Source organism: Oryctolagus cuniculus, chromosome 6, assembly GCF_051225735.1.
Source record: "Oryctolagus cuniculus isolate XC-2025 breed Fujian yellow rabbit chromosome 6, ASM5122573v1, whole genome shotgun sequence".
Taxonomy (NCBI): domain Eukaryota; kingdom Metazoa; phylum Chordata; class Mammalia; order Lagomorpha; family Leporidae; genus Oryctolagus; species Oryctolagus cuniculus.
Window position 1 is genome coordinate 68,413,599 of NC_142872.1, and position 12,576 is coordinate 68,426,174.

General features: G+C 49.9%; 1 protein-coding gene across 3 annotated transcripts in view; it reads left to right on the forward strand.

The window, feature by feature from the left end:
* TBC1D9B (TBC1 domain family member 9B) overlaps positions 1-12,576 on the forward strand; it is a 45,743-nt gene that overhangs the window by 3,533 nt on the left and 29,634 nt on the right. For all 3 annotated transcript variants that reach the window (XM_008274986.5, XM_002721320.6, XM_089336232.1), the window contains exons 2-4: positions 168-278; positions 5,414-5,532; positions 12,137-12,365. In XM_008274986.5, the coding sequence (XP_008273208.3) occupies positions 168-278; positions 5,414-5,532; positions 12,137-12,365 (459 nt within the window). The remainder of the gene's footprint in view (positions 1-167; positions 279-5,413; positions 5,533-12,136; positions 12,366-12,576) is intronic.

Sequence of the window (12,576 nt, forward strand, 5' to 3'; positions counted from 1 at the left end):
GGTCTTTGAGGAAAAGAAGCCCTGTGATACGGGGGTGATGCAGGACGGCTCCCTCCCTGAGCCGGGACCTTCAGACAGTGCCGTCATCACCAGCACCTCCTCCACGCCCAGCAACCTCTCAGTGTGGCCCTCTGCTCATTCTCCACTTCTCTCTGCCCTGCTCCCAGGTCTTCTCGTGGGCACCCTGGATGTAGTGCTGGACTCCAGTGCCCGTGTGGCCCCCTACCGCATCCTGCACCAGACCCAGGATTCGCAGGTCTACTGGACAGTGGCGTGCGGTAGGTGACCTGAGTCGTGAGGGATGCTCTGCGTGGCCCCACTGGAAAAGATGGCCCCTGGAGGGAGGAGACCTAGCCCACATTCCTGGAAAGGCTGCCCTCTGAGAACCCCAAGCTTCCCCTCATTCACTCAGCACAGCACAAAGCTCAGGAAGGCAGCTCCACTGTTCACAGGACACCCCCACAAAGCCCCCAGTGCTGCTGAGGGCACAGGCTCCAGGGGCACCAGTGACCACATTTTCATAGCTGCCTTTGCTGGGGCAGATATAGTCGGGCCTCATGGGTGGAGGATTCCGTATTTTCAAGATCGCTTACTCCCTAAAATTTTATTTATAACTCCAAATCAATACTTCTGGGTGCTTTCATGTTTGTTTAGAGATGTGTGTGTGTGTGTGTTTGTGTGCGCACAAAGCAGTGAAAAAATGGAGCTGTCTGATGTGCAGAGGTAGACAGGGCGGCCCTCACCCTCTTGTTCCTGCCACGCACGGTGAATGAGTAGACTTTTCAGTCTATTTGGTACCACACTGCTTAGCACCACCACGGTTTTCACATTTTTGTGCTCTATGTTGATTTCAGTGTTGAAAACGGGCCCCGAACGTGGTGCTGAAGTGCTGCCCTCTATTACTGAGAGTGGAAAGGCTATGATGTGCCTCGCAGAGGTGGTGTGTGTCAGATGAGCTTCTTCCAGGCATGAGTTATCTCAGAGTACTAAGAAAGCTTGTGCATAAATGGAACTAAAAGATAAGCTGATAACAAAAAAATGAAATATGTGCATAGTTTGTTTTTTTTTTTTTTTTTGTAGTACACCTTTCCCATAAGCCTTCTGAAGGACTCTCATAGCATGTTGACCAAGAGTGTGGTGCTAATAACCAGCATTGTATGTTAAACAGAAACAGTAAAACAGTTATGTGCTGTGATCAGAGGTTCACAGCAGGCTAACCCTCTGTTTCCCATGGGGCACTGACTCAGCATTCTGTGATCAGAGTTCAAGGGGCTTTCTGGAATAAGACTTGTGAACAGCAAGCATCTGCTGTGGCTGCCCTCCTGGGAGGAAGGGCACCCACCCTTCCCGAGAGTCAGGGAGAAGTTCCCTTTTGGGGGCACAGGCCAGTCGGAAGTTGCTCTGATAAAATGGTGCTCAGACAGCACTCGCTGTGTTCCTGGCACTTCTCTGAGCCTCCTGCAACTCCAGGACACCCTGGGGCTTTGCTTTGCTTTGCTTTGTCTTGAAGAGCAGGAAACGGTGGCCTGGAGGGGCTGAGTAACCTGCCGGAAGTCACACAACTGCAGCTAAGACAGATCATGTGCTCTGGCCACGGCAGAGGCCTCTCCAGGCCAGAAGCCCTGCGGTCCTGAACCCATGGAGTTCCTGTCTTCCAGAGTGATGAGGCTCCAAAGTTCTCAGCGCACACAGCAGGATCCCCAGTTCGGGAGGGGAGACAAGGGAATAAAGCACAGAGCAGGCAGCGACTGGGGGACGGCCTCCACTTAGTGGGTACTGCTGCCTTCCTCCCTACACACCCTGAACAGCACTCTCCTTTCTCCCTCTGTGATTGTCTGAACTTAGCCCCCTATGTGCCAGGATACCTGTAGAGACTTACATTGAGCAATAAAGATAACCACTTACGGTAACTTCAAAATATGTCATGGAGATATGCACAGAATTGAAACTGCAGGACTTAAGGGTTAGAAAGGTGAGCTACCCAAAGCCAAGCCGGGAAGCCCATAGGATCCCACATCTCTGGGTCCAGAGCTGAAGCAGGGACTTGCCACAGGAGAGAAGGGCTTCCCTCTGAGCTGGGTCGAGGGAGGCTGATATGTGACCAGGCAACACAGACGCAAATTACTTTGAAATGGACCCTGGGGAGAGGGGCTTGTAGTGCATGCAGAGTGAGAATCTGTTTGGTGTAGAGCAGGAGTCCCTTTGGTGATGGCAGAGCTGGTGCTGGGGAAAGGCCCTGCCACACTCTATAGCCCAGTCCTTAGCCTCTTGCCACAACCCCCCCCCAAGTCCCACAGCCCTGCCCTGGCCTCTGCCCGTGCCTTCTACCCCCACCAGCCTGGCTGAGCCCCAGAAACAGCTCACCAAAACCAAATAGCACCTGACTAGGGCATCCTTACCCCTGAGCCTGGCGTTCAAGGCCTTACAGAGTCTGCCTGCCTCTATTTTTGGACTCCTCCTCCCAGCTGAATGCCTGGCCCTCAGCCAGACTACACACTTAACAAGTACTGAAGCTCCAAGTCACACCCTCCTGGCCACTGCTCTGGGTCTCCACCTCTGTCTAACCTTCCCTCCTACTCTGCTGAGGACCCTCCTGATGTCACTGCCTAGGAAACCCTTCCCAGCTTCGCCAGACTCCTGTCCCTGCCCTTCCGATCTGAAGTGTCACCCATTAGACCAGTAGCCCCAGAGGGTAGGCTCTGCAGCCAGGCAGCCTAGGGGGAGGCTCTGATTTGGCTGCTTTCCAACCATGTGACCTTGGGCAACTTTCTTAACCTCTTTGTGCCCTAGCTTCACCCTGTAAAATAAAAATAATCTTCTCTGTCTCCCACATGTTCTGAGAATGAAATAAGATAATCCATGGCAAATTCTGAAAACAGATGTAGCACTTAATAATCTAAGAGATGGTATACTTTGTTCATCCTTTGCATTAAAGGAAGGGTGAGTTACTTTTAACTAATTTTTTTTTCAGACTTTAGTTATTTATTTGAGAGAGAGAGTTACAGTGAGAGGGAGAGACAGAGAGAAAGGTCTTTCATCCACTGGTTCACTCCCCAAATGGCCTTAACGGCTGGAGCTGCGCCGATCTGAAGTCAGGTGCCAGGAGCTTCTTCCAGGTCTCCCATGCGGGTGCAGGGGCCCAAGGATTTGGGCCATCTTCTATTGTTTTCCAAGGCCATAGCAGAAAGTAGGATTTGAAGAGGAGCAGCTGGGGCTAGAACTGGCGCCCATATGGGATGCCAGCACTGAAGGCGGAGGATTAACCTACTGAGCCACAGCACCAGCCCCTTAATCATTTTAAATGCACATATGTAAACACTCAGAATTAAAGTGAAGATATCCACACAGGCAGCATGGAGAAGCACTCTTCTGTTTTAGGTGCCAGGAATGTGTGGGTGGAAGAAAATGATTCAGTAGAGATTCAACAGGTGTAAGTTAAACTTCCATACTGAAGGGCGGGTTCTTGACAAAAAGGCAGAGAGACACACACGAAGATCCCTTCCCTATCAGTCAGACCTTGGCCTTTGTACTCCAAGCAAAGGAAACCGTAACAGAAATGTGAAGAAAACTGGTGAGATAGCAAGGTGGCGTGTGGACAAAGTCAGGGATTTTGGGGTAAATGCGGCAGCCTGCTGTGATTCACTTTGTGTTAAGTAAATTCCGGGGTGATCATTTTCACGTGGGCATCTTCCCAGGCCCATGGGTAGGATCTTTCCTTGTTAGGCTGGTGAGCAGATTAAATAGCTATAAACAAATGAACCCTAACAGAGACCAACTTGCCTGTGACAGAAGAAGCAGGGCTGTGGACTGAAAGAGTGGCAGGGACCTGCCAGGCCTTGCCAGCAAGGGTTCTGCGGAGTCTTGAGTGGGTAGAAGAGGGTTGTCAGGAAGGGAAGGGGGGGGTGGCCAGCATCAGGCACCCCAGACAAAAAGTCTGATTCACAGTCATACTGCACTCTCTTCCTGGCTAAGGCTCACCACACACCAAGTGCATGGGCCATGCTGCGGGCCCATGATTGACTTGGCCTCCCAGGGGTTCCATAGGCTGTCCCACCCCGGGACAGCTGAGAAGGATGCAAGCTGTTCACTCCTCTCATCCTTGTGTTCCTTAGTCAGAAAGCAGTTCTTGAGTATGACTGCCATTCCAGGCACACAGCAGGGTGCTGGTTGTGAGGGGAGGCAGGCCAGGAAGAGAACTCTCACCCTCTGGCTTTTCCCCCAACGTCCCTTTCCCCTATTCCTCAATAGGAGTTAACAGTTCTTGGAGAGTGGCGTCGTGCTGTCTGCTCTTGTCATTCCATTTCCCCTGGGCCTGCTGTGCCCTCCAGGGCCCCTCCCTGCAGAGGGTCAGAGGTCACCTGTAGGCCAAGGGACAGGGCCAGCTGGTAAAGCTGAAGAGAAGGATGGCGGCTGCTCCCCGGCCCATCGAGGCCTGGTGTGCTGTCGGAAGCTGTAGCCAGCACCTGGGGACACCTGAACTTCTCATGAGAAAGCTGGAGTCACACTATCTGTCTGATTAGTCACATGCATGTGGAACCATGTCAAATTCTTTCAGCTTAAAGAGCAACCCTTACTTGATAGCCAAGTCACACATGCGGTGATGGTCCTGGGGAGACACAGAGGACCCTGGCTGTGACTCTGGCCTCAGGGAGGCGTGGGGTCCTTCTGTCCCATGGGACAATCTGTGACTCTGCCTGAATTCTATTCTTTTTTTTTTTTTTTTTTACCAGAATCATTCATTACTATAGTTACATACCAGAAAGCTTTAGAAATAAAAGAACAAACAGCTTCAATATTTGAGAGGCAGAGAGACAGAAACAGATAGATAGAGAGAGCTCTTGCATCCACCAGTTCACAAATGTCCAACATAGTAGGGGCTATGCCAGATGGAAGCCAGGAGGCTGGAATTCCATCTTGGTCTCCCAGTAGGTGGCAGTGACCTTTTTTTTTTTTTTTTTTGACAGGCAGAGTAGACAGTGAGAGAGAGAGACAAAGAGAAAGGTCTTCCTTTGCCGTTGGTTCAGCATCCAATGGCCACCGCGGCCGGTGCGCTGCAGCCAGCACATCACACATCCGAAGCCAGGAGCAGGTGCTTCTCCTGGTCTCCCATGCGGGTGCAGGGCCCAAGCACTTGGGCCATCCTCCACTGCACTCCCTGGCCACAGCAGAGAGCTGGCCTGGAAGAGGGGCAACTGGGACAGAATCCGGCGCCCTGACCGGGACTAGAACCCGGTGTGCCGGCGCCGCAGGCGGAAGATTAGCCTATTGAGCCGCAATGCCAGCCATGAAGCAGCATCTTAACTGCTACACTGAGTGCTTGCCCTAGCACTTGCATTTTAATCTCTGGTTGAATTTATGTTTCTGGCATGGCAATTTGACAATTTTTCTTTTCTTTACTTCAAATCCCTTCTAGGTTCTTCCCGCAAAGAAATCACAAAACACTGGGAATGGCTGGAAAATAACTTGCTCCAGACGCTGTCCATCTTTGACAATGAGGAGGATATCACCACCTTTGTCAAGGGCAAGATACACGTAAGTTTTACATTCTACTAGCAGCTCTCATTCCACTTCTCTGGCTGGCAGCATTCACACACAGTCGGCCCTCCGTGTCCATGGGTTTCACATCCACAGGTTGAACCAACCATGGATTGAAAATATACAGGAGAAAGATTGCATCTATACCAAACACATACACAGTTTTCTTTCTTGTCATTATTCCCTAAATAATGCAGTGTGACAACTATTTATGTAGATTTACATTGTGTTATATATTGTAATCTAGAGATGGATTTAAAGCACACAGAAGGATGTGTGCAGGGTCTTTGAAAATATTGCACCATTTTATACAAGAGGTTGGAGCATCAGTAGATTTTGGTATCCACAGCGGGGGCCTTGAACCAGTCTTCCACTGATGCCAGGGGCTGGCTGTGTATTGTCTTCCACTTTTACACAGCATGGTGTAAGTGTCACCCCCATTTTTCAAACATGCAGCCTGAAGGGTTGAAAGAGAAGGTTGAGTTCATTGCTCCTGAAAGCCCCACTTACCCTGGTTGGTCCCTGGCACCCGAAGCTCAGCGTGGAGTTCCTTGCCAAGTGCCTCAAGGGACAGATATGCATGAAATGTCATGGAAAATGGAGTTAAAGTTGATTTTGGTGCCAAAAAAAATTTAGAACCATGCATAGTTTTCCACGTTTGTTTTCCATGAACTTTTTGAAGACCCTGTGTATACAGCTCTGCCAGTTCCTTGGCTTATGGAGGAGGAGACTAAAAATGATAGACTATTGAGGTATGTTTTTATTATAAAACGAACATGTTTTAGAAGGGTACATGAGATTTACCCACCAGTCCTACTCCTTGGAGTTTCCCCTGCGGTGACCTGGTTTATGACACATGTATCAAACTGCCCCCACAACTCTGTGTGTGCAGGCCCACAAAAACTGCCTCCCAGCCACAGGAGACAGAGGAATCATGCAGTGACAGTGCCAATACTCACTGGCGTCTGTTTAATGCTGTATGGTTACTGTGCTAAATGCTTTATATTCCAGGGGACTTGTTAAGTCATAGGTGGTTATACTTTATGGAATGTTCTGTAGCTATCAAAATAATGATTAGGAACATTGTAGTAGTGCATGAAAACTAACCTCATAGTGGTATCTAGGTTGTTTCCTCTTTGGGAGACAATTGCCACTATAGTGAGCATTTGTCTTGGGGGATGTGTATGTCTTTTTCTTTCTGTTAAACTGCTGTCTTAAATTGCTCTGCTAGGAGGGCTCTGACAGTCCAGTTGCTGTGAGCAAGCCCGTGAGTACATTACCCCCAGAACTTCACTGGCCTGGGCAGATGGTACCAAGCTCCTCAGCTCTTCTCTGTGCTTTTGGGGTTCAAGACAGGCCCTGTGCTGCCTTCTAGCCCCAGGAAAACAGGCAAAGTGTAGAGGCAGGGAATGTGGAGCCTTGGCTCCCTGCAGGGAGCAAGTTGGGCAATAGTAGAATGGTGGCGTGTGTTATATGCCTCCTATGCTGGGGGTTTCAAAAAGCTCATGGAAAATGGAATCCAAAGATACAGATTTTCTTTTTAAGATTTGCTTATTTATTTGAAAGAGTGACAGATGGGCTGGTGCTGTGGCATAGTAGGTTAAGCCAACACCCGCAGTGCTGGCATCTCATATGGGTGCTGGTTCAAGTCCCAGCTGCCCCACTTCTGTTCCAGCTCTCTGTTATGGCCTGGGAAAGCAGTAGAAGATGGCCCAGGTCTTTGGGCACCTGCACTAGTGTGGGAGACCCAGAAGAAGCTCCTGGCTCTGGCTTCGGATTGGCGCAGCTCCAACCGTTGCAGCCATCTGGGGAGTGAACCAGCAGATGAAAGACCTCTCTCTCTGCCTCTGCCTCTCTGTAACTCTGCCTTTCAAACAAATTAATAAATCTTTAAAAAGAGATTTATTCAAAAAACAGAGTTATATAGAGAAGTAGCTTAAGAGAGAGGTTAAGGGGCTGGCGCTGTGGCATAGCAGTTAAAGCGCTGCCTGCTGTGCTAGCACCCAATATGGGCACTGGTTCGAGACTCAGCTGCTCCACTTCCGATCTAGCTCTCTGCTATGGCCTGGGAAAGCAGTAGAAGATGGCCCAGATTCTTGGGCCCCTGCACCCACGTGGGAGACCCGGAAGAAGCTCCTGGCTCCTGAGTTCAGATCTGCTCAGCTCTGGCCATTGCGGCCATTTGGGGAGTGCCTTTCAAGTAAATACATAAATTTTTTTTAAAAAAAAAGAGAGAGACAGAGAGAGAGAAGTTTAGATCACAGCTACTGGTGCAGGTGGGAAGGATGGAAAACCTTTTTTCCTTCTACCTTGTTAGGTTTGTGGTTAGGGCTATGTAACAAAAAGTAATTAGCAAGGGGAAAACAAGCAGATTTTTAAATTTTTATTTTATTTAGATTTATTTATTTATTTGAAAGCCAAAGCTACAGAGAGAGAGAGAGAGAGAGAGAGAGAGCTTCCATCCACTGTGTCACATGTCATATGGCCACAATGGCCAGGGTTGGGCCAGGAAGTTCATCCAGGTCTCCCACATGGGTGGCAAGGGCCCAAATAGTTGGTCCATCTTCTGCTGTTTTCCCAGGGTCATTAGCAGGGAGCTGAGTCAGAAGTGGAGCAGCCAGGACACAAACCAGCACCCATATGGGATGCTGGCGTCATGGTGGCAGCATAACCCATTATACCACAGCACCAGCCCTCAGGCAAACTTTTATTGACAGGTATATCTCACACACACAGGGAGGAGTAGCTCAAGGGTTTGGTTAGAGCTTGGCTTGATGTAGCACCTTAGCAAAGTAGCAGTAAACTTAAATGGCAGGACAAAGTGTGGGAAATAAGCCCACCTGAGACTACCTACCCACCAAAAGATGGACTCAGAAGCATGAAGGAAGCAGAAAGCAAGGCATTTGTTGATAGCCGGTCTTGAGAGCAGTGACCAGCAGGTGGAAGCAGGGGTTGCACTCAGAAATTCTGCTTCTTTTATTCCTGTCATACACAGTTCCCTTCCCCCAGTTCCTCATTGGTTGAGCAACTCGGGAAGCACAACCTAAACAAGATGCCACACCTAAAGCAAGGAGAGGGGGGCAATGGGGAAGGAGCCATGGGGAGGTGGGGTTGGGGTATTCTAGGCAACTAGGATGGGGATGGGGTGGTTACACTGTGGTCCTAGCAAAATCCCTTTGTTTTCAAGACTGGCATGAGGGGGAGTGTGTATAAGCCTTCTGTGGTTATGTAGTTGAGACTGCTGGGTGGGATATTAGAAATTAGCCAATGTGCGCCAGGGGCCTAAGGGAAACAAAATTCCTTCACAGAGGAATGTAACAGCCTCGGAAGCAGCCCAGGACTACAAAGTCCTGCCCATACCCCAGCCTTCCCCACCGAGGAAGGCACCCTAGAGCAATTGCTTCTGCTCAGCACTAGTCTGATAACAAGGTTGGGTAATAAAACCTTGGGAGGAATTTTACCTAATTCACACTCAGCAAATCCTTTGTCCAGGAGAAGAGGGAAGAGAGTAAGGAGAAACGGTGGGAAGAGCTGGACCCCATTTCCTTAGAAATTAAAGCCTAAATGTAAACTAGGCTCGCTCGCTCTCTCTCTCTCTCTCTCTCTCTCTCTCTCTCTCGGATCCTGTCTGGAGAGGTGCCCATCTGCTCCGACAGTTGCCACACCTCACCAGACCTCCTCCCTGAACTCCCTCCCACACAAAGACAAGAACCCAGTCCACCCGTCTCAATTAAGCGAGCTCATCCTTGACCCATTTGGGTTTTTTTCCACTTAGCCCCCTCAGCAGCTGGGCACCAGGCCCTGGCATCGTGACCGCACTTAGAAGAGGCTCAGTTCTTATGAAAATACAGCACTGGGTCACTTTGAACAAGAGGACACCGATTTCAGGCTTCCAGGGGCAAGGTGAACATATGGGGGAACTGAGCAGTCAGGTCTGCTCCCAGAGGCCTTTGATGCTGTCTTTGAGCTGAAAGGAGCCTAAAGCCTCCAGTAAAGGGGAATTTATATCCTGCATTTAGGCAGAATGGTGGGGGGGGGGGGGGGGACTTTCCCTGGATTTACTGCTGCTGAGGTTGCCCTCATCCCTGAATAATTCTTACGTCAGAGGGGCACATTTTCAGGTGATGTATTCTGGTTTCTTTCCCTGGATATGCTCATATAGTCATCTTCCCAATAAGCTGATCAATAAGGCAGCAGAGAGGAAATCTGGTGGAAGTTTTGGTATGGCCATATTAGTCCATGTTTTTCACTATAACAAAGTGCCTGAGGCTGAGTACTTTATAAAGCCAAGAAGTTTCTCCACTGATCGTTCTAGAGATCCAGGGTCAAGGGGCTGCATCCAGTGAGGGCATTCTGGTTGCGGACACTCTGCAGAGTCCTGAGGGGATATGAATTTCCCAATGACAGTGATACGGGAGAAGTGGGGTCTGATTTTATTACTCCTGGCCCTTGTCTTTTACTTAAACAGCATTTTAAGCACAAATTTCCTTCCCTGTGCACATATGCAGTATACAAAATGATAAAGTTTGTTCCGAAGATAAGAAAGCAAAGACATATGCACACATGAGCGTAGAGTGGGCCAGAGGGTACCTTCTCTTGTCAGATGGAAGAGAGAGCAAGCACTTCCCAGTACCTACTTTTATGAGGTGATGTGGTCCCTTGGGAAGTTTACGACACTGCCATAAAATTCTTCATGGGACTTAATATACGTATTTTGCCCTTTCCCAGATCCCAGATGAAAATGAGGCATCCTGGGAAAGAGAATTGCATGGGTAGGGCCTTGTGGTTTGTGACCTCCAGCTCAGCTAGCACCTTGTTCCATATCAGCAAGACCACAGGTGTGCCAGCTTGGGTCTCTCCTCCTCTTGGAAAGCCACCAACATCATGTGACCTCATCTGATTACCTCCCCAAAGCCCCACCTACAAATCCCATCAACAGATGACATGAGGGATTCGGTGTCTTACACGGGAGTTCCAGGTGATGTAGCCACACCATTGCACTGAGAAATAGAAGGGATCAGAGCAGACTTTGCCTTGGGCCCATGGCACCTCCCTACCACCAAGAAGCCCAGCAGACACAGCAGGCCCCGCCACCAGCCCTGGACCCTTGAATTACATTAGTGATCCAGTAATTATGGGTCTGGAATATCAGCATGTACAGTTTGAGATGAGTGCTTTAGGGATCTGTTTTATCCTGAGAGGTTTGGGGCTGGTTCTGGGGTCTAGGGTGATGTTCACTCTGAGCTGAGTGAACATACGAAGCTCTGGTCTGGGTGGGCCCTGCCTGCTGGTCTGGGGGCAAGGGCAAGAAGCAGGAACCCCATGGTACACAGAAGTCAAATGCCAAAATCCTCCAGGACAGAGCATATAGGCAAAGAAAGGGGAGAGAGAGAAAGGCACATCTTTGCATATTGCTCCACCAGTGGGCGTGTGTCACGGAGGTGGCTACAGAGGACCCGAGGGAGACTCCCTTCTCTTCTATGGGTGGGCATCCCTCATCAAAATGCCTGGGACCAGAAGGGTTCTCAATTGGGGGATTTTTTAGATTGTGAGATGTCTTGTGGATGGGACCCAACTTTAAACAGAGTTAATTTATGTGTCATAGATACTGTTACCAGTCACAGAGAGGAGGGTGGTTGCCAGAGGAAGTCTTTTGGGTTCTTTTCCTCAGCTTAATATAGAAATAAAAAGCCAGGAAACAATTTGCAAAGAGGCAGAAACTTTTATTCAATTGACAAGTGACAGAGAAAGAGTCTGGTCTGAGAGGAGACCAGGCAGAGTACCCAAGTGGGACACTGGCTTTGAGAAAGAGTCCCAGGTTTCTAAGGTATTATTGTTTTTTTCATTTGGGTCATTCTGTGGGGGTGCCCACTGGACAGGGGTTTCACATATGTATGTTGATTGGCTTGGGGCTCATGGAGATAGCAGGGATCTCCTGGAGACTGTCTCCTTAGGGGCTCAGCCCCCTCCCCTGACAGTTCTGAGTGAAAGATTGCACCCACTCTGAAGGTGTGATTTAAGGCCATAAAGTCACACCTGCAGCACAAGAAGCTATTAGGCGGGAGATGCCAGTTGGCCTGGAGACAGGCTTTCCAGCCACAGCCGGCAGCCTGCTTGCAAAGGACATTCTAACAATGTCTGAAGGGGTCCACAGATCCCCAGCCCCACTGGCTGGCCTCAGATACCTTAACATAGAGCATGAGGATAATTCCCTGCCATATTTTTAGTGTGCCTGTGCTTTGAATGTGACCCATCGCAGGAGGTCAGGTATGGAACTTGCCACTTGGGGCATCATGTCTGCCTAGAATTTTGCAGTATTTCAGGTTAGGGATATTCAACCTGTATTTGCATCTTTAGCCTTCTTTGTGGGAGTATGTGTCAACAGTTTTCCATAAAAATGTGTAAAATGCTTATCTCACAGAGCCAGTGGTGACTAGAGCCAGGGAATTGTGGGCACTTGTCCAGACTGGCAGGAGCCGTGACTGATACAGCTGCCTCCCCACAGGGGAGGTCCTGCCTGTGCTCTTGGCCCTCACTTCCCCAAGGCCCAAGGTCCCTGCTCCCTTTGACCTGTCCAGCCTTGCCTCTCCTCCTCCCCCAGGGTATCATTGCTGAAGAGAACAAGAACCTGCAGCCCCAGGGGGATGAGGACCCTGGGAAATTCAAGGAGGCAGAGCTCAAGATGCGGAAGCAGTTTGGGATGCCCGAGGGGGAGAAGCTGGTGAACTACTACTCCTGCAGCTACTGGAAGGGTCGCGTGCCCCGGCAGGGCTGGCTCTACCTGACTGTCAACCACCTATGCTTCTACTCCTTCCTGCTGGGGAAGGAAGGTGAGTGCTGGCCCAGCCACCCAACCTTATCGGCCCTGGCTCCCCCAGGCCCTCACTGCCCTGACCTCACCCCGGGGAGTTCCTGGTGGGTCTCCCTCTTCTTGGCCCCCAGTATTCTGTCCCCACAGAGCCACCAAGGGGGTCTCCCCCAAAACCCAGGTGTCACCTTAGCAGCTCACAGCAGGAACGTCTAGACTTCAGCCAGCCTATA